General features: G+C 33.6%; 1 protein-coding gene and 1 long non-coding RNA gene across 5 annotated transcripts; one reads left to right on the top strand and one right to left on the bottom strand.

Moving 5' to 3' along the window:
- Positions 1 to 4,904: 4,904 nt before the first annotated feature.
- Positions 4,905 to 5,909, top strand: LOC114403592 (ethylene-responsive transcription factor ERN2-like). Its single transcript, XM_028366625.1, has one exon. The coding sequence runs from the start codon at positions 4,905 to 4,907 to the stop codon at positions 5,907 to 5,909; it is 1,005 nt and encodes a 334-aa protein (XP_028222426.1).
- Positions 5,910 to 15,159: 9,250 nt separating this feature from the next.
- LOC114403363 lies at positions 15,160 to 22,500 on the bottom strand. Of its 4 annotated transcripts, none has more exons than XR_003664645.1 (5): positions 22,232 to 22,500; positions 21,633 to 21,696; positions 21,394 to 21,499; positions 16,075 to 16,164; positions 15,160 to 15,937 (listed from the first exon to the last, which is right to left on the bottom strand). It is a non-coding gene; the product is annotated as an uncharacterized LOC114403363 (long non-coding RNA). The 4 variants fall into 4 exon arrangements; XR_003664644.1 differs by having other exon boundaries at positions 15,160 to 15,878; XR_003664646.1 differs by having other exon boundaries at positions 15,160 to 15,852; positions 22,232 to 22,499.

Here is a 22,500-nt window from a genome sequence, read left to right as displayed (position 1 = left end):
TTATTTATGATTTTGATTCATTGATTTTAATATGATTGTGTGGAATTGTTTGGGGGATTTTACTCCCCATGTTGTGAGAAACATTTTTTATAAATTGTTATATTGAGATTATGAGATGGTGATTCGAATTGTGAGTAAGTGACAAATTGAACCTATGATGAATGGTGAGATACATGTGTATTGAGATATTATATGTATTGAGTTGTGAGCTATGAACTGTGCAATCACACAATTGTAAGACCCTTTAAGGGCGACAAGTTTTTGTACGACAAATATTATGATGGAATCCATTGTGGGAACCCGACGAGTTGATTCACTTTGAGACGCGGCGAGTTAAAATGATTTTGAAAACAATTGAGTAGTTGTGTGTATTGCATAGTTCATAAGTAAAGTGTATATAATTCATGAGGTGTGATAACATGCTACTTTGAGATTATACCATTGTGATTAAGACCAAGTGTATGTGGTAAATTGAGTATGTATTGACTTGCAATATATATGAGCATTGAGATGTTGTGTGTATTGAGTTGTGAGCTATAAATCGTACAATCACACGACTATAAGACCCTTTAAGGGCGACCAGTTAATGCGCGATGAGTATTGTGATGGGAACCACAGTGGGGACTCGACAAGTTTAATCATAAGCGCAACGAGATAAAATTATTTTGAGAACAATTGAGGAATCGTGTGTTTTGTACAATTCATAGATAGAGTCTGTGTGCTAAAATATTTTCTGGGTTAGACCTGAATCAGGAGGGAGAAGCCCTAATGGACTTTTCAGAGTGTAGGCCTTGGGGGTAAATACACCCGGTTTGAGTGCTCATTTAAGTTTGTGCTGATCCCACATGGTTGGAGCATTCTCGCAAAACAACGTGATCCTGACTGGTCTCCCTATGATTTTACCTTGTGAAAGTGACCTGACCTACTAGTGTATGGTTTGTCTTGTCATGTACTCCTAGACGCTCGACGAGGTTTTTCATTGATATGGTACCACATTACATATAAAATTGAGTCTTAGTGTATCTATTGCATAACTCTTGTGTATTAATCGATATTGATTGATTTAGTGATATTGTGTTTTGATCTTTGAGTACATGAATGATGTGAAAATGAATGAGACGTGTTGTGTTGTGATGTGATGTTATGCGACAAAGTGATAGAATGACGTGAGCTATGTTTAAGTAAGTTATATGTCGTTTATATGATATGTATATCTACATGTTGTCTTGTTTCTCTCTATTAGCTAGGAATGTAATAACTCACTCCCCGTGTGCTATTTGTGTTTGGATCCTGTGATGATCTCAAACCTTGTGTTCGTGGGAGCAAATAGTTAGGTGAATGATTATGAAAAACCTCATGCTAGAGGACACGAGAAGACAATGCTCTGATAGGATGTGTGACATTGGAGTATAGGTTTCTATATTAATTGTATGAAGTCGTGGACGACCTTGTTTTGAGCCGAGATGATTTATTATTTATTTGAACAAGTTTTATTATGATGTTAGATAAGTGAATGTGAGCCTTTTACCCTTTTAAAAGATTTATATTTAAATGTATTTTAAAAACTTTTAATTAATTATGATTTCTTATTCCTTCTATTATTAGTATATATATGTGAAGGATAGAAGGCGTCACAATCCTTCCTCGTGGCTTTCATTTCAAACAAATTGAATGATTTTTGTGAAAGAACTTTTATGACAGTTTGAAAGACTAAACAAACAAAAGGAGCAACGCCAAAACAGGGAATATTGGAGACAGTTGAGCTGCCGTTTGTCATTTCTTTAGGAATTTTCTGTGGATTTATTATGCAACTTACGAGGGAGGTATAATCCTAATCTGATTATGTTCACAATATCTTAAGAGTACGCAAGCTTCAAATACATGGCTGTATTTGATTCCGATTTGCCCAAAAACATAATTTAATTTTTTGTCTTAATCTTTTAGATTATTAGGAAAAAGAGACTTGAATTAATCCAAATTTCGATCGAGAGGTAAATAAAATTTGATTTTTCTAACGATTGGGGTTTAGTTTTCCTATTTAAATATGTTTTTTTCTGCAATTATATTAAATTTTAATTTTAATCTCTAAAAAAAATTGAGGTTTAGATTGCGTTACTTATTTTTAAGAAATAAACAAATTTAAATCCCATCATTATGATGGATTCATTAATTGACATGTCAAATAAATTTCAAGTGACATGTTAAAATCTAATGGATTTATAATGACTCTAACATAACTGTTATAGGTTCCTTTTTTCAAAATAATAAATAAACCAAAGCTCAAATTATATAGAGATTAAAACGTTACCAAGAAATGTAGAGATTAAAAGCACAATTAATGTGTTTATAAAAATTAAAAATATACCAATGATGAAAAAATAAAAAATATATTTAAACTTTTTCATAAATATTTAGGACAAATAAAATTTATTTTAAAATGGATTAAGATTATCTAATTTTATTATAATTAATGAACATGATCATATAATTCATATTATAATAGAAAAATAATAATAACATGATATAATATCATCAATAAATTTATTATACATAATGAGTTGTAATTACATGATGGATTAAGATTGAATGATGTGTAAATTTTATATAATTCTTTTTCTCAAATAATAAAGCAATAATTCTTAAGATAAATAATAATAAACGGGTGCAAATAGATATGGCAAGAAAACCCGTACCCGTGGGTACCCACCCAAATCCTTCCCGACTTTGAGGGGTAATACCCGAGTTGACCAGGTATGGATTCGGATTCGGGTTTTCCCCGATAATCAAACGTCGGGTACGAGTATGAGATTACTAGATTCGTCCCGATCCCAAACTCAAACTCGCCTAATTACTTAAAATCTTTAGAATTTTTGCATAATTTAATCAAAAGACATAAAATTTTTATTACTAGTTAATTTTATTTTAGAATTTTTACATAATTATTTAATATTATTTTCTTAATGATTTTTGTAAACACATACGTTGTAATAAATTTATTGATATATAAGTAGTTAAAAATAAATGTTTAACAATCAATTTATTTTTTCTAAAATCAAATTTTTAATATTTTTTTACAAAAATAAATATTTTTCTAATTTGAATCGGATATGGGACAGAATCGGGGATACCCGATATCCAACGGGTATCCGACAGGTACGGGAATGAAATAATAAACTTAAATAAACCTGTCGAATATCAAATACGGGTATGAGAATAGAGATTGGGAAGACAATACTTATACCTGCGTTGTCCCATTGCCATGTCTAGGTGCAAAATTAAAAACTGCTCCGCAGCAGATTTCAGTTGATATAATCGTACAAGCATCACGCTAAGGTATATGCTTTTGTGACTGATAAGGGGTGATTTCTACAAGGTTTTTGACATTGGCAAAGGATTCTCGTATGCCGGAAACTAATCTTACTTTATTAGCCGAAGAAAGTCCAACACAAAAATCAGCTACAAGTAGTATGGGAAGAATATATATGGGTGTACAAAATATGTTTTATGGTGAACAAAAACTTAATGGCTATAGCAAATGTGTGAAGGAACCAGATAACTCAAAACACGAAAAACATACATTTTTCTAATTTACTAAATTCTATTTGGATAGAACGTGGGGTAAATAACATTTGAAAATTTTGAAACCTTAATTCTGTATTTTCTTTCTCATCCTTTTCTCCATCTAAAGTTGACAAATTTTCTTAAAGTCCACTTATGTAAAAGGATATTTCTATTAATTTTTTGGCGTGTATAAACCACAAGTGTTTTATATTGAAGATAATTATGCTCAATCACGTATGATAGTACCACTATATTCTTTTAAATATTTAACAAACTGTATATCTATTAAATTCAAAATTCTGGTTCAGCTAGAAGAATATCAAAGCCAGTTATCTTTATACTGAATCCAAAATCTAAAAATGCAAACAAAAATCACCTTCTCAAGCCTAACACTGGATAAAAGATAGTCCAATTTTTAATTAATTCAAATACAAAACTTCTAGTTGCTATAAAACCGCATGCAATACTGATTACATCCCTGTATGTTTCAAATCAACAGTTACTAGTTACTGAGTGCAAGATAATAAGCCAAAGCTAAAGTCAGTTTCCTTGTGAAACACATCTTGTAATCTCCCCTAGAAAGAAAGAGAAAGCTGTGTACGGTTCTAAAGTTTGTTTTTGAAGAAAAAAAGGAGGCAAAAATTAAAGAAAGCCGAATTAGACATGGAACAAAAGAGAATCTACAAGCATCAATTAAAAGAGCCAAGGATCTCACTCTCAATTAGAGGTGTTCACGGCCTGATTTAATTCATTTTTTTTTACCGTTTTAACTGAAATATTATTTCATTAAAATTTATATAATTTCTTTTTCAACTTTTAAATTAAATGACATTAAAAAATTGTTAATAATAATTTATGAAATTTATTAATATGTTAAATTTTCTATAAAATAAAAATTTGTCTAATTTTCATCATCAATTTTAAATCAAACATATTTTTAAAAAATATTTTAAAAAAAAGTGAAATACATTGTATAAATTTATATACATAATATTATAAAATATCATAAAACTCAAGTGATCATAAAACATATAATATGAAAATAATATAAATGTTAGTATAATTGTTACATTTTAGTTCAATTTCAAAAACACAAACGATAAACTCAACCAAACCAATCGGTTTGAGAGAAAAATTATTTAAACAAATAAAAAAAAAGAATTGATTTAGTTTAGTTTTTGATTTTTTAGCCAGTTTTTAATGTTATTTTGGATCAGTTTGAATTTAACCATCATGTGTATTCTCAACTAAAGATCATCCCAACTCACTTCTTTATAAATGCGTGTGCTCTCCAATGCTGCTATGCACCAAAAGCAAAACCTAGCCATATATGAATCGAGAATATGGCAAACAAGAGAAAAAGATGGGAAGGTCAAGGAGATCAAGGAAACAGTGAAGAAGGGAACATTGAATTGGAGCAACTAAGGGAAGAAGCAGCATCAATGGCTGCTGATATACTCGTTGCTAGAAGAGCTAAGAAACGTTACATTGGTGTACGCCAAAGACCCTCAGGGAGATGGGTGTCTGAAATCAAAGACACCATACAGAACATTAGGTTATGGTTAGGCACTTATGACACTGCTGAAGATGCTGCTAGGGCTTATGATGAGGCCGCGCGCTTGCTTCGTGGCGCCAACACTCGCACGAACTTCTTTTCTTCACAATCTTCTCCTAATTCTGTTCCTGCTCTTCCTCTAAAGATTGCCAAACTTCTCCTTCTTAGGCTCAAAGCTAGAAACATGGCCTCTTCATGTGTGGTTACCCCTTTTCCTAGTAACCACTATGAACCCGAACCCGAGTCACATTTTTATCATCAAATAGAAGAATCCTATTATGGGAATTCTTTAGATATGGTAGGAAATGGGATTGTTGAACAAAATTATTATTGTGCTAGTTATAGTTCTTCTGCCATAATAACTACTTGTGACTTTAGTTGTGGTACTAATGAAGAAAATTCTAACCTAGAGGGTAGTAGTAGGGAGGATTCAAGATTAGGGTATCATTGTGATGACAATGTTTATGATCAAAACAACCAGATTGTGAGTGGTAAAGAGTTTGAAGACTGTGATGCTGGGATTAGAGATCTTCAGTTTTTGGACACTGCTGGATCATTGAGTTGCTTTTTTTCTCCTTTTGAGATAGCAGAAGAGATGGTGGGATCAATAGAGGAAGAAGAGAAATATCGTGTTGATGATTCACCATTAGGTAGAGAATCTTTCAGGATGAAGTATGAACGTAAATTCTCAGCTTGTCTTTACACCCTAATTGGGGTGTCTGAGTGTTTGAGCCTACAAGTTGGACCAGGAAATGGAAAGGAATTGGAAAAAAAAATTGAGGATGGAAAATAGCTTAGATGTGAAGAGGCACTAACGGGAGGACCTGAATTTTGTTCCATTCTTTTGGAGCTCTCTCCTTGATTTTCAATATTCTAGCTAGCTAGGCTGCAAATAAAATTGGAATAGGATAGATTATTCTTTCTATATATCTTTTACTAGAGGATGGCATCTTAGTCCATATTCTTTAATTTCATTATAAATAAAGCTACTGCAGTTTTGCTATATGATGATCAATGGTTTTCTGTCCTATAAATTCCTAAACTATTTCCACAAGATGTTATATATAATACTGCTCAGAAGTTTCAAATGCACTTGCACTTTTAGTCCCTCATAATTATAATAATGTAATTTTAAGGTATGTTTGATTTGCATTTTCATTTTCTGTTTTCATTTCCTATCTTTATTTTCTGAAAATTGTTTTCATTTTCAAAAATTTAGAATTCTGAAAATATGTTTGGTTTGATTTCTTGTTTTCTGCTTTCAAGAAATAAAAATACTAAAAATACGTTTTCAAAAGGAAAATGTATTTTTAAATTTAATTAAAATTATATTCCTTGCCACTACGTTTTTATTTTATCCAGAATGAGGTTCCTGGTTTTAACTGAAAACAAGATTTTATTGTTTTCAATTTTTGATTCGTTTGAAAAAATATTTTCATTAAAAATGTTTTCAAAAATCCAACCAAACACATTTTCATCACCATTTTCTATTTCTAGTAAAAATAAAAATAGAAAACAACCAAACCAAATATCCTTTTAATTTCCCAAATTTTATTTATGTCAATTGTATTCATTAGGTATCATAAATGTATAATTTTAAAATTCTCAAGAGATTAAAATTGAAAAATTATAATACTTAAGGAATCAAAAGTACAATTAAAACTTAAAAAATTAAAATTACTTAAAATCTAATTTAGGTTATTTGTGTTACAAGATAAAGTAGATTATAATAATATTAATCATTAAATAACCAGAGAATATTGGCTAACAACTAACATTGAGCAATAAAAAAAATCATTGAATAACCAAAAAATAGAGTTTAAGAAATTTTAATTTTGTCATGACTATAATCGATTTTATCATGACATTTATTGTAACACCTAGTTACACTAGACTCAACCTTAATTAATTTACCATCCGTTAGTGGGTCCATGCCTTTCATTTCTCATCTTACAGGTGTCATGCTGCCACTGCATGCCCCTAATAACATAGTGCTCGACTAGAATACTTACTCATTTCTGAAGGAAAACTCAATAATACTTTCAGGTGTCATGCTGCCACTGCATGCCCCGAATAACAGTCCCAAACTCCGTGACATCCTCCTTTGGATTGTTAATGCTTTCAACATCAATTTTAGCATCCATCTCAATAATAGCACTGTTCAGGCCAAGATCATGGATCCAGAGAAGAGCACTGAGACTAGCATCTTAAGGGATAAACAGATAGTTTTAGCCAACACAAACTGACCTTGATCATCTCTAGGGCACAAACCAATACCTATAATTTTCTGCTCATCATTGAAAGTCGCATCCACGTTGCACTTCAGGAAGCCTGCTGGGGTTTTAATCCAAATCTTTTTGTTATTAACATTATTTTCCAACTGTCCAAAATTAATGGATTAATTTGTTACCATCAACTTCTCTAGGGAATTTGATGCTCACAAATATATTTGTAATACTGTTTCGTTATTTTTCTCCCATAAAGAACCATGGCAATCCTAGCTCTATGATGTGCGTTGACCTTGTGCTGCATAATTTCAAAATGATATCATGAAAGTTGTCTGAAATATCAAGCAATCTATTCATAACATCCTAAACATTTAATACTATTGGTGCATGTGAGCTTGAGTTTTAGTTCTCCCAACATTTATTATTAGTTTTTTAAAACAAAAAAGATCACACATTGACTAAAAAGTTTCACATATCACTCTTTTCTTTATAGTAAAAAAATCTCTCTCAATTTTTGTTTTATATCTCACTTTTTGTTGGATCGGGCTAGTAAAAAAGATATGCTATGAGTTTTCTAACTCTGAATTGTACACAAATTAATAGCAAGACATTGGACACCTTTGGTTTACAAGCGAGTTCGAGTAGGAATACAATCCCTATATGCTCTCCATAAGTTTCTGGATATCAGGGGAACTTTTAATTTCCAAATCATTTTCCAGTCACCGTTCAGGTTGTAATCTTTAGTTTCCACCACCCTATCCATACATAAGTCATATGCAGATTTAACAATACATGTACCTTGTTTAGCAGGCCATCAGTATATAATTCTGTTGGTTTTGAGGAGGAAATTATAAAAAACAGAGAAGAGAAGAGAGACAATACGTATGTGGAGGAAATAGAATTATTTTATTCTAATTCAAATTATTCTCAGCAGTGATACAATAAATAGAAAAAGATAAACTAATTAGATAACAAGATATTAGCAAAATAGAATATTAAAACTAACTTGCTCCTTAAAGACAGGAACCACTTATTGACTAGGCTAATCCATTAAAACTGTCTTACTCCTAAAATGTAGGGAATCAACTTATTTACTAAATCCTATTTTAAAAATTGAAAAATAAAATATTATGCAGTTACAAAAGTATATTTTCAACACTCCTCCTTGCTTTTGGAACTGCAAACTCCAATTCTTTGAGTTCAAGTTTGTTGATAGGTAGTGACTTTGTAAACATGTCAACCAATTGATCTTTAGACTTGCAGTAAATTAAGTTCACTTCTCCACTTTGTTGCATCTTTATCAAATAATAAACCTGGATGTTGAGATGTTTAATCTTCCCATGACACACGGGATTGTTTGCAATAGCAATGGCCACTTGATTGTCAACAAAAATTCCAGTTTTGTTCTTTTTAGAAAATAGAATGTTTGACCTTGTTGAAGTGAGATACATTGGACATCCAATCAAGCTCTCATAATATCCTTCATCAATGTTATCAACATCTTCTTCTTTTCTGAACTTCTCCTTTTGATTCATTAGTGTGCTAGCAGATTTGCATTCCTCCATTTGAAACTTCTTCAAATTTTCTTTTGCATATTTCCTTTTTTTCATGTTTAACATTCTTTCAAGATGGCAATGATCAAGTCTCTTGTGCTTGAATTCCGTGGGTGTGACTTGAGTGAAATAGGTTGTATGCTCCTCCTCTGCTGGATCAAATGAGAAGCTTTTACCTTTCATTTTAACCCTTAGAACTTCCCGGCCAAAATTGTCATAGATAAAGCAATGTTGGTATTCAAAGGACACTTTAAATCCCTTTTTAATCAACTGACCTACGCTTAGCAAGTTTTGGTCAATGTTAGGTTCATAAAGAACATCTGATATTAATTTGATACCTGAACATGTTGAAATTGCAACAGTTCCTTTTCCTTTTACAGGAATATAGCCACCATTCCCAATTCTGACCTTTGAGACATTAGTTGGCTTCAAATCCTTGAATAGAGTCTTATCATATGTCATGTGGTTCGTACAACCACTATCAATCAACCAACTTTCACTTGATTCACTACTCAAGAAGCATGTGGCCACAAACAGTTGGTCCTCCTCTTCTTGATTAGCAATCTGAGCTCCCTCATCATGGTGATTTTTGTTGGGGCAGATCACCGCTTCATGTCCTATCTGGTTGCACTTGTTACATTTTGCATCTGGTCTCCTCCAACATCTGAAAGGTGCATGACCTTTTTTGCCACAATGCTGACAAGGTGGATAATTTTTCTTTTTATCCTTACCTTGGTTGTTTGCACTGTTTTCGCTGCTTGCTGGTTGATTCTTCTTGAAAAAATCCTTTTTGCTTTCATCAACTTCATGATGTTTGGCGGGCAAAGCACCTTCGACAACACGATCTTGCCTCATCAACCTTCGCTGCTCTTGAGCTTGCAGGGCGTGTAGCACTTCTGCCAATGTGACTTTCGACAAATCCTTTGTGTTCTCTAATGAAGCTATAGATGCTTCATACCTCTCCGGCACCGTTACCAAAATTTTCTCTACAATTCTCGAATCAGCAAAATCACTTCCCAACAACTTTATCTTGTTGGCAATACCCAACAATTTGTTTGAGTATTCTTTGATTGTATTTGACTCTTCCATCCTTTGAAGCTCAAATTCTCTCCTTAAATTCAGCACTTGCATGCTTCGTATTCTATCATCTCCAGCGTATTCCTCTTTCAGATAATCCCAAATTGCTTTGGGTGATTTAAGAGTCATGATTCTGATGAATATCATTTGTGAAACACCAGTGAACAAACATGACCTTGCCTTTGCCTTCTTCATTTTTCTTTCCTTGTGATTTTTAATTTGGGCCATGGTGGGATTTTCAGGCAGCGGATATATTTCATAATCCTCTTCCACAGCATCCCATAAATCCAAAGACTCCATGTAGGATTGCATTTTCACTTCCCAAAGATCATAATTCTCTCCATCAAAGATTGGAAGAGTTATGTGGGAAAAACTTGCTTCACCTTCCATGGTACAAGTCCCGTAAGAATAAGGCTCTCGATACCAAATTGTTGGTTTTGAGGAGGAAATTATAAAAAACAGAGGAGAGAAGAGAGACAATACGTATGTGGAGGAAATAGAATTATTTTATTCTAATTCAAATTGTTCTCAGCAGTGATACAATAAATAGAAAAAGATAAACTAATTAGATAACAAGATATTAGCAAAACAGAATATTAAAACTAACTTGCTCCTTAAAGATAGGAACCACTTATTGACTAGGCTAATCCATTAAAACTGCCTTACTCCTAAAATATAGGGAATCAACTTATTTACTAAATCCTATTTTAAAAATTGAAAAATAAAATATTATGCAGTTACAAAAGTATATCTTCAACAAATTCTATCCTTCTTGACATATTGCATCAAATGAATTTCTAATGTTTTTCTTTGCCTTGTCCTCAAGAAAAAGATCATGTATCATCACATTGTTCCAGGTTCTAGTTCCTAGAATCATAAGGTCAAACCCACCTTCATTCTTGCATTTAGCATTGGGATTGTTTGAATGAATTTGTAATCAGGATCCCTTAGCCATGGATCTTACCAAACAAGAGCAGTAGCCCGATCCCCAATACTCCATCTATAGTCCTCTCTTAACAACGTTCAAGAACTTCAAATGCTATGCAGGGAAAAGCTAGGATGGATTATGTTACGAATAGTAATGATGGGGGTCTGCAGGAAGCAGTGGGGTTGCAAGAAGGAAATGCAAGATCCACAAGGAACAAAAGGTCACCAGCGTATTGGAAAGATTAGGTACGTACGTAGTGGGTAGGAGCCATGCAGCAGACAAGGAGCGCGTAGCTTTAGCTAGGAAGTTAGTGGGAAATCAGGAAATATCTCTCTGTCAGGATATTCCCTGATATTGCATCTTTTTTCAGTTTTCGTTGTCGGGCTATGTCCCCTAGTTAGCTTATAAATATCGTGTAATAAGCGCTTCATGGTAATGAGAAATATTATCTTCAGCCTCTTCTTCTCTTATTCTTTGGGAGGGACTTGGTCCTCGAACTTCAAGTGGTATCAGATTATGTTTAACTTATGCATCCAAAAATTGCCACTTATAGTATTTAGGTTTGAAGAGCTTTGATAACATAGAATCAATGTTGGAAATCAATTTCCAACTTTTTTCCCCCAACATAGCAAGGTTAAAAGCCTATAGATTACAAAAACCCATCCCTTCATGAACCTCCTTACATGAGAGTTTATCCCAAGAAAGCCAATTTATTCCTTTAGAAGTTCTACCTTTTGAACTCCATAAAAGAAAGTCATCATCTTCTAACTCAATGAGGATGGAAGGAGAAAAATACTCACGGTACGTATATGAAGGAATGACTTGAAGCACTGGTTTTATAAGCAGTTCTTTCCCTACTTTTGCAAAAAATTTACTTTCCTCCAAACTGTCATTCTAAAGTTAAAAGTGGTTGTTTTGCTTTTAATCAAGGATGAAAGACTCAAATACTTACTCGAACCAATACTTAATTGGACACCCATCGGCATGCATGGACAAGCTCTCTCTACTTTGTTGATCAACATTTCTGCTAAAATAAATTTTAGACTGATGTAAATTAACTGTTTTGTCCGACACTTCAAAAAACTGTAAGAATGTTCTTCATCACGCTTATCTCATTCTCTTGCTCTAAGGAAAAGAAAGAAGTTACTATCAAAGAGCAAATGAGAAATGATTGGAGCTCCCCAGCAAATCTTAGCACCGTTGAATAAGTGCGAAGACCTTTAAAGCAAAGACTGAACAAATATATAGAGGATCTCCTTGGCGAAGATCTCTTCTAGGCTGAATAGGTACAGCATATTCTTTATTAACTAAAACAAAATAGTTTATTGTCTCAACACACATCATGACTATTGATCCAATGGCTAGCAAATACGATCATTTCCATGATATCTCTAAGGTAACACCTATCAACCCAATCATATGCTTTTTGATGATAAATATTTTTAAAGTCACCTCACCTTTCTCAAGTTAATGATTTAAAATTGACTTAAATATATTTTAATCCTTTAAATATATAAACATTCTTGATTTAATTTTTTAAAATCGTAATATATTTTTTAGTCCTTCATATATAAAATTAGTGTGTCAAATCACGAATAATAAATTTATAATTTGTGATAGCTTTCGACGATCATAATTTAATTTTTAACTTAAATTTTAAATCATAATTATTTGAGACTAAAAATCATCACAAAATTTTTAAAAAAAATTATTAAAAAAATACAAAAATTCATATACATCTCCTTTCTCCATCGTCTACAAATTAGCAAATTGTCTCTTTAAATTAAAACACACGACCACCTCCATTTAATTCCTCTTTGACATTGATTTAAAATAACAAACCATAAATAACAAGCAAAGCATCATACATTGAAATTGAAATTGAAAGGTACCCCTGTATCAAGAAAAAAGAAATTGAAAGGTACCCAACAAGAAACAAACACCGTACACAGAAAAAAAAATCGAGAACAAATTACACTCATTTCTCTTCCTGTAATTTGAACTTATTACACTAAATTCCACTCATTGTTGAATCCCTATACAAATCCCCTCATATTTACAATTCCATTACACAGACAACCCTTGCACTCTAACATACTTATTTTCGTTAACTTCAAATCATCACATGCCGTGCACATGCTTATTTAATAAAAATTTCAAACAAAATTACCATCATCTTCTTCGGCACCTCCAACAGCGATCCTGGCTATAACTTCAAATACTCAGCCTGGGTTTAATTTCAAATAGTGAAAACCATAACTACAATTCAATAGAAATCGTCTAAAATCAAATGACCTCTTGTAATCAATTTGGGTAACAGAATTTTTGTAACAAAAAAAATGTAAAAACAAAGCTTTCTAACAGAATTAAGTTGTCAAATTAAACAAACTTCAGTTCCAAATTCAACAAGTAACTAATGCAAAAGTACACCGTCAATTACAGCAGAAAGATATCAAAGAAAATCATGTTTCCAAATGTAGAGAAGCCATAAGATCTTACAACAACCAAGCCGAATTAGAGTTTGAAAAAGACAAATCAACACAATACCATTCTAAAATAAATAAATAAAAAATCAATCCTAAAAAAAAAGTGCCGCGCAGAGATAATATTTCCAACAATTCAGAATCCAAATAATTGCTGAAACACATAATCCCCACCGTCAAGGTTCTTCCTTCAAAACTCCATTGCTATGTTAAACTGTGAAATTCACTAGCTATTGCTATGCAAGCACTTCCTCCACTCGAACTCTAAAACCATGTGGTGGTGTGAATCTCTAATCCGCCAAGAATGACGGGAAGAGGAAGAATTACCGTTTTGGAGTTAGAGCAAGATCCCTCTCTGATACCAAAGCCGATTCTCTTCGTAAAAAAAGGCCTTCGCGACGTCGGAGACAACACAATTCGTCATCAAAGAGAGGAGAGGTTGTTGGAGCTATTGTAGGCACGTGATGAACTTGGATGATCTCGAGGAAGGAGATGAAGGAGGACCCAGTGGCTAGAGAGGCGATAAGTTATGTGGAAGGGTCTTTTTAAGTTTTGACCTTTCACTAAGCATTAGCACCATTATTCAGTGGTGTTAGCTTAGGGGTGTCAAGTAATGCATTTTAATGAGTGCCATACGTCCTAACTACACGATAGACGAGTCTAATTTGCTCAAAAATCTAAAATTCCAGATTCCATTTATTCTTGAACGTAACCTAAGCACAATTTCGATGTCAATAATATTAAATAGATCTCAATAATTGAAATACAGCGTAGTTAACGAGGGTGAACATGATTCATGCGACAACAAATGCGCATTTCCACACCTTGTTCTCTCCAACTTGAATCACCTGCAGGAGAAGAAGAAAAAAAAAGCAGAGGTTGTTTCTGCCATGTCCCAAACCTCTACGGCGGCCGGCAGTAGCACCTCGAGATTTTTGCACCTTAGTCGGGTAAAACAAAAAACCACTACAGAGGAGGAAAAAACGCACATGGGTAAGTGTTTAAACATACATACTAGGCATGGTTTGGGATGCTTCGGGGCAATGGCGTTTGGGGTTGGGGTGCTTCGAGGAACAGAGGTGGAAGACGGCTGGGTGTGTTACACCCATATCTCTAATACTATATTACATATGAATTGTTCATTTACCTATTTATTTTTTACAGCGTATGCATCTCTATTTAATTCTGCAATCATGTGAAGTTAAGAAAATGTCACCTCAATTTTTACTAACCTTTTATTAGTTGATTTCTAAAGTTATTACCGTGCAGTAACTAAACTTTCTTTCATATTTTTTCAAAACGAAAGCACAAGGTAATCTCGTTAGAAATATACTTCTTAGAGCAGATTACAGTTACCTCCCTTAAGGTTTACTCTAATTACACATATATTTCCTCCTTTTGTTTACTCAACACAAAACCCCAAACTTTTCCATTCCCATTACAGGTGCACCCCTTCTCCACCAAAGGGTGTTAACTCAGTTTTATGACCACGTGATTGGCATGTGATTTAAACAAAAAAATTATCCCCAAAACAACCCTCATCTTCATCGCAAAACACCTAAAAAAAGATTTACAAAGGCTGAATAAAAGATTTGTAGAAGATGAATAAAAGAACAACATCATATCAAAGTTAAGTAGATCACAAACAAATTTCCTTATATCAGCCTCAAATAGTGAGAATTGAGATATAATCATTATTTTATCAATTCTATGGACTCTGACCAGGAAAAATTATTAAAACTCACGACTAATTAGAATTTAAAACTCTGATCAGTGATGGAAAACAGAAATTTGAAATTCCTTCCATATTTTTCAGTATAAAATCATGAATAAATAGGAAAACAAACATAAGTCTTATTTAGTAAAGGTGGGAGTGTTAATTCTATAGTAGATTAATTATACTTATTTTTAATCAGATCAAGTATATTTTCGCACTGTATAGCGTAGCATCCCCGCTTCACAGGTTGTGATAAGAGAAGACACCAAATGGAGATGGCCATTCCATAAGTGTATGGAATCGACCTTGGCTGCAACATAATGGTAATCCCTATATTTCATCCCTTCCCCTCATTGACTTGAACAAATGCATGCCAGCACAATTACTGATCATGGAAACTCATCTTGGAGACTTGAAATTCTGGAACAAATACTCAATCCAGATGATAGCAATGAAGTCCAGAATCTGCCACTTTTAAATGTTGCTGAAAGTGATGTTCAAATATGGAAGCTCACCAAAGACGGGAACTATTTTGTTAAGTCAGCATATCACAATATCATTGACACTTTGTCCCTCGATGCCAAATACAAAGCTGATGCCAAATACACTGAAAATAACCTGGAACCATCTTGACACATCTTCTTTGGCTGTGACAAAGCTATCTCAATATGGAAGGAATCTGGTCTGATGGAGAAGATTGAAACTCAAGTCCAACAAGCAGAAGGTATAAAGACTCTTATCTTTGATATTCTGCATTCCCTGACACATAAACACGACTGCAGAAAATTCACAACTGGCCTTTGGAGCATATGGCAGCAGTGTAATATGGAAATATCTACATGTATGACCTCCAATAATGATTAGAACTGATTGCTATGTTTTGGAAGTGAGAAGGGAAAAGTTTTCATTATTCATTTGCCTATGATATTCACTGACACAGATGGACACAAAAATAGAGTTGAACCAGTTTACCTCCATCACTGGATCAATATGTGATACGCTCCAATTTACAGCAGCTCTTTGAACTTTTTGTTCATGTCTTGGGAGTTGGGGCTACTTTGGCTTGCAAGCAAAATTGCATACTTTTGTCATTCATTTGTTAGTTAAATTATAAATAATGAGAAAAAGCAAAGGAAACTAATTCTCCCACATCTAACTAAATGTTTCATAAAAAAGACAACTTGACATTAAGGAAATTAAATAATAATGTGAAATGATATATTAACATCACACCCACCCTTGGAGAAATTGCCTAAGTAGTGATATTTGCTTTGAGTTGTAGATAAAATTAGAGTCTCTGAAAGGAGTTCAACTTTTGCACATTGCATAAAGACTTACGCTAAAATGATTGTTATATACTAGAAAATATATTTATATGCAGCTAAATATATCCCATTCAGTAAATATAGCTTGCAGGAAAAGAATCCTTTTATGTTAAAATTTAATGAGAGAATTGATACTCATGTATGACTCACCAAATTATCACTCGTCATATGATCATACAAGTCAAGATTGTTGAATTGAATTATGTGAAAAAACTCATACTCAATGAGTCTACCAAAAATCCTAAGTTCGAACATCATTAAAATCTGCATGATATTTGCTCTCACGAAAGACATTGTTAATTAAAAATGACAACAACATTATATGCCATAAAATTGCTTTATTGTATAGTTGACAACATTTGTGAATAAGAAAAGGATGATCCAGAGCCTTTTTCTTGTAACTCTAAAGGGGGGTATTCGACTTTTTAGAATGATATACAAATTTGGAATGTGCTACAATTCTTGTAATCATATTTGATATAGTGAAACACTTTTGAAATGATTTCATGGAGATAGGTAAGAAGTATCAAACTACATTAATCATTGTGTTTTTTTGTCTAAATTTATTTTGGTGAGTGAGTGATTCTGTTAGTGATGTCTTTCTCAACACAAATATTGATTTTTGTTTGTCATTCCATACTTACTACTCATTGATGAAAAGGGCTGAAGATCATCTTCTTACCCAGAAATGTTGTCAACTATACAATGAAGTAATTTTATGTCATATAATGTTGTTGTTTTTTTTAATTAAATGTATTTTGTAAGAGGAAACCTTATACATATTTTAATAACATTTGAATTTAGGATTTTTGGAAGACCCATTGATTATGTGTTCTTTCACATAATTCAATTTAACAATCTTGACTTGTACAGACCATATGATTAGTAAAAATTTGGTGATTCATACATAGATTGATTCTCTCATTAAATTTTAACATAAAATATCTTTTTTCTGCCTTCTATAATGTTGAATGGATATATTTAACTGCATATAAATATATTTTCTAGTATATAAGAATCATTTTAATGTTACATCTTTGTGGAATTTGCAAAAATTGAGCTCCCTACACAGATTGTAATCTTATCTACAACCCAAAACAAATATCATTACTTAGGAGCGATTTTTTCAGGGGTAAGTGTGATGTCAATATTCATTCACATTATTATTTAATTTTTCATATTTCAAGTTGTTTTTTTTTTATGGAACATTTAGCTAGATGTGGAGGAATTAATTTCTTGTGCTTTTTTCAATTGTAATTTAGTAACAAGTGAATGACACATGATACAATATTTGAGAGAGATGAAGTTGTATAACCAGTGTGTGTATAATCCTTGACTATCCTTAATCATTTACTTTGATCAAAAGCTATGGCATAAACTCCTATTCCTAAAAAAAATGATAATAAGCATATCTAGAAGGAGAATAAAAGCATAACTATGTTGTCAAATGGCGGTTATGGAGGCGCCGTAAGGGTTATACAGCAGCATAACGGCGGCCTGCACCATCCGCTTTGTGCTATGTTGCCCAAAATAAAAGTGTCCACCACATGGGTTCTCGCATTTTTTTTAAAAAAAAATTGGGCTCGGGCTGGTCAAAATGCCCTGACCCAAAAACCACACTTAACATCGATGAGCACCCTCATTCTTCTCACGCTCACTCAACCTCTCTTCTCACATGAACCCTAGCTACGAGCCTGCGACCTTAAGGGATCCATACGGTGACCCATTTGGTCCGACAACCCTTTCTGTCCGACTTCCCTCTGCTCCAGCCATCCTTAGCTCCGACGGCCCTCTGTGCTGGTTTTTTTCCTTTTGTTTTTCTTCTTTTTTTCCCTGAATTGTTTTAGTGTTTTTGTCTCCTCTTCTACTCTATTCTCAACTTCATTTGTTCTTTTTTTTTTTTTTTTTCAATTTGAGGGTTTTAATTCTGTTTTTCAGAATTAATATTTGTTTGTTGTCCTAAGGTTTTCTTATAAAACCTTATCCCAATTGTTTCTCAGTTATAGGATAAAGTTTGGGACAGGGACAAGCACTGCTTCCTCAAATACTACAAGTAAGAGGATAGACATTGGATGGAAACATTGCACGGCTATTAGAGAAAATGACACCAATGAAATATGTTGTAACTACTGTTACAAGATCATGAAAGGAGGAATTACAAGGGGGAAACACCATTTCATTGGAAAGTCGGGGAGTGTAGCACCTTGCTTAGCATGCCCAAAAGAAGTTGCAGATGAGATAAGGGCAGATGAGAATAGTAAGAAGAAGAAACAGAGTGAAACATTTTGCCAATTTGCGATGCAAGATGAAGAATCTTTGGAGGAAGGGTTTATAGAGTTAGAAGCTAGGGTTGCTGGTCTACCTCCTATTGGTGCTAAGGGGAAGTTCGGGAAGAAGGATACTAGGAAGGGATCCATGGATCTCTATACTCAAACTCAACCCCAATCTACAACTTCAAAGAACTGGGATGAAAAGTTGCTGCAAGCAAACATAAGGGAGCTTTGTGATAAAAAGGCTATATAAAGGGTATACCAATCTATAGCACGATTTTGGTATCAAGCTGGACAATCCTTCAACATGATCAAGTTGCAAAGCTTTCAGGACATGCTTTGTGAAGTTGGGAATTTTGGAAAGAATTTGTTACCTCCAAGCTGTCATGACATTAGAGTTCCACTCCTTCAAAAAGAGGTGGAGTACACTAATGATTTGATGAAGGGTCAAGTGGAACAATGGGCAACTTTTGGGTGTTCCATAAGGTTAGATGCCTGGACAGATAGGAAGCAAAGAAGCATAATTAACTTTCTGGTGAACTCCTCTTCCAGGACAACGTTCATCAAGTCCATTGATGCTTCTAACTTTGTGAAGACTGTTGACAAGCTATTTGAGTTGCTTGATTCTATTGTGGAGGAGATTGGAGAAGAAAAAGTTGTCCAAGTTGTAACAGACAACGGGAGTAACTATGTTTATGCCGGTAAAAAGTTGGAGGAAAAAAGACCCAAAATTTATTGGATTCCTTGCACCACACATTGTATAGACTTGATATTGAAGGATATTGGGAAGCTTCCCCATATAAAGAAGACAATTCAGCGGACTATCTCTCTTGTTGGCTTCATTTATAGTCATACAAGTACTTTGAGTATGTTGAGATTCTTTACAAACAAAAGAGTTAGTGAGGCATACAATCACTCAATTTGCAACTTCTTATCTTTCCTTAGAAAGGATTCACCAAGAGAAAACAAATCTTAGAACCATGTTTGTATCGAATGATTGAAATGAAGCCACTAAAACTGTATTGATGCCAAACTTTTGGAAGAATGTAGTTTACATTCTCAAAGTGATGGCGCCTCTAGTGAAAGTGCTTCAGCTTGTTGATAGTGAGAAAAGCCAGCTATGGGCTACATATATGAAGCAATGGACAAAGCAAAGGAAACTATTATTAGGTCTTTTAAAGATGCAAGCAAATATAGGGATGTGTTTCAGATCATTGATAAAAGATGGAATATTCAGCTTCATTGCCCATTACATGCAGTCGGTCACTTTTTGAATCCGGAGTTTTTCTATGACAACCCTTCGATGGAATTGGATGGTGAGCTTATAAGGGGATTGTATGAGGTCATCAATTTAGAGGGAGATCAAGAGATGGAGAAGATCATCATGGGGGAGTTGTTATTTTATAAAATGGGGGCTGGTATGTTTGGGACTCCAGTTGTTGTTTCAATGTGAAAAGAAATTGCACCAGGTAAGAAACAAACATATGTAGCTTTTTGAATTTTTATTCTTTAAGTTACTTGTTTAAGTTAAGTGTTTAACACACTTTCTTTGCCTTTGTAGCTCAATGGTGGCAAATGTATGGTTCAGATACTCTCCATTTACAACAAATAGCTACAAGGATCTTAAACTTGACTTGTAGTGCTTCCGGTTGTGAATGCAATTGGAGTGTCTTTGAGAAAGTAAATAATTTGCTTCTTAAAGTCAATAATCAATTCATATCTTGTTCATAATTATTCCTTAAATACTTATCTCATTGTTGTAGATTCATAGTAAGAGAAGGAATAGGCTTGAGCATAAAAGATTGCATGACTTAGTCTATGTCAAGTATAATCAAGCACCACACCGAAGATACAACCTAAGGGATAAAATTGATCCAATTAGTCTCAATGAAATTGATGAATGTGATGAATGGCTGCTTGGAGAGATGGATGGGGATGGGGATGGTGAAGATAGGGTTTTTGAGGAGGAAGATGATGACCTTAATTGGAGACATGTCTATAATGCTTTGGATCTTGGCAAGCCTATATATAGTAGGCGTAAAAGGAAGCAACGTGCAAGAGGAGCGGGGCAAGAGGGAACATCTCAAAGATCTTCTAAAAGATGCAAAGGGGGAGCTTCTTCAACTAGGAAGGGAAAAATGGTTCAAGTTGAGGAAGCATTGGAAGATAATTCTAGTGAGGAGGAGGAATTAGAGGCAGATTTGTCAGAAGAAGAAGCTGCAGGATTTGCACCATTAGAGAATGCGGAGATTGATTATGTTGGCTTATAGGAGGGGGATGAAGATGAGAATGATGATTATTAGTTTTATAATTTGTCATTGTGTCTTTAATCTAGAGTCTTTGTTAGTGGCTACTTGCTATTTATCCTTTTTGTTGGTGTTTTTATTAATTATGTATTTATGTGAAGACAATCATCTAATTATGAATTTTAGTTTGTCATTATGTTGTTTTTAATATATATTTACTGTTTTTGTCTAGTTTATATATATATTGATTTTGTCCAGTCTTTTTATATATATACATATAATTTTTTTTGTCTGCCATAGACCGCTACGCCATCCACCATGTTGATATGGCGTATAAAGGTGGTCACCGCAGTCCACCATAAAACACTACTGATTATTGATAACCTTGAGCATAACACAAAAGAAAAATGTTGTACATTCAACTAAGTTTGACAGAGGGAGAGAAGGAACCTTGTTCTTAGGAGTAAACATGTCAAAGCTTGTTCGAACATCACTTATCTCCAGAGAGATTATCCAGTGTGACAGATTTCTTCCTTTGAAACAAATGCTTTCCATTCTGCACAAATCCAAAAAATAGAAAATGATAAACCTCATATCACCACAACAAAACTAGTATTAGAGTAGGCTTAGCCATCCTTTTAGAATAAAGAAGAAAGAGATAGAGAGTGTGCTTATGCCCGGGTAATTACTTGAAGGAACATATAAATTGGTTAAGTCATCCCAATCTGCAACTTCTCCCGCGTGTCTTTAGACCTATAATCACACATTAGAGTGTTAAAGACCAATAATATTGATTCAACATCATACATTGGTACTAATAATTAAAGAATGGTCACTAGGACATTTGTCAAACAGTTCAAGTGCAAAACATGATACGATACAAACATAGATCAAATCTCTTATAAAATAACAACCACAAGAACCTAAACTTCATATCTTACATACACACATATTAATTAGGGAAAATAATAGAAATTAAATTTAAGAAAATGAATTGATGAAGGAAACATTAACAAATAAATTAATTTAACGCTAAAGTTACTAAACTAATACAGTGAAAAATTACAAAACCTTCTAGTTATTGAAGCTCACCTTCGAATGTTGAGAAATTGAACTTTAGTTCTCCATTTCTAACCAAGCAAAATGCGATGAAATGAACCATCTAGCCTTAACGGAAAACAGATCATGGAAGCTCTAACCTAAAAGCCAAAATTAAATCTAGAAAATAAACCCTAAAATTGGGAATGACATCAGAATGCTTGATGAAAGTGATTCGAAATTTCATTACCGAATAGAAGATTCCAATGGAGATATTCAGCCGAGAGATGTTGCTACGAGGAGAAAGTGATTAATCACTGTGAGAGGAGAGGTTGTTGTGATAGACAAAGCCATTAAGTTAAGTGTATCGACACAAAATGAAACGAACGCAAGCGTGTGTTTGTGTCAGAGAGAGAGAGAAACAATGTGACACAACAAGAGGGCTAGAGAAAGATAACACGCAAATGAAAGTGATAGTATGACCGTGAGAGAGTTGGAGAGAGAAAGGCTAATGCATAA

The sequence above is a fragment of the Glycine soja genome, chromosome 20 (genome assembly GCF_004193775.1).
Source record: "Glycine soja cultivar W05 chromosome 20, ASM419377v2, whole genome shotgun sequence".
Taxonomy (NCBI): Eukaryota; Viridiplantae; Streptophyta; class Magnoliopsida; order Fabales; family Fabaceae; genus Glycine; species Glycine soja.
Note: the sequence above shows the minus strand (reverse complement) of the source record. Positions and strands in the feature narration are given on the sequence as shown.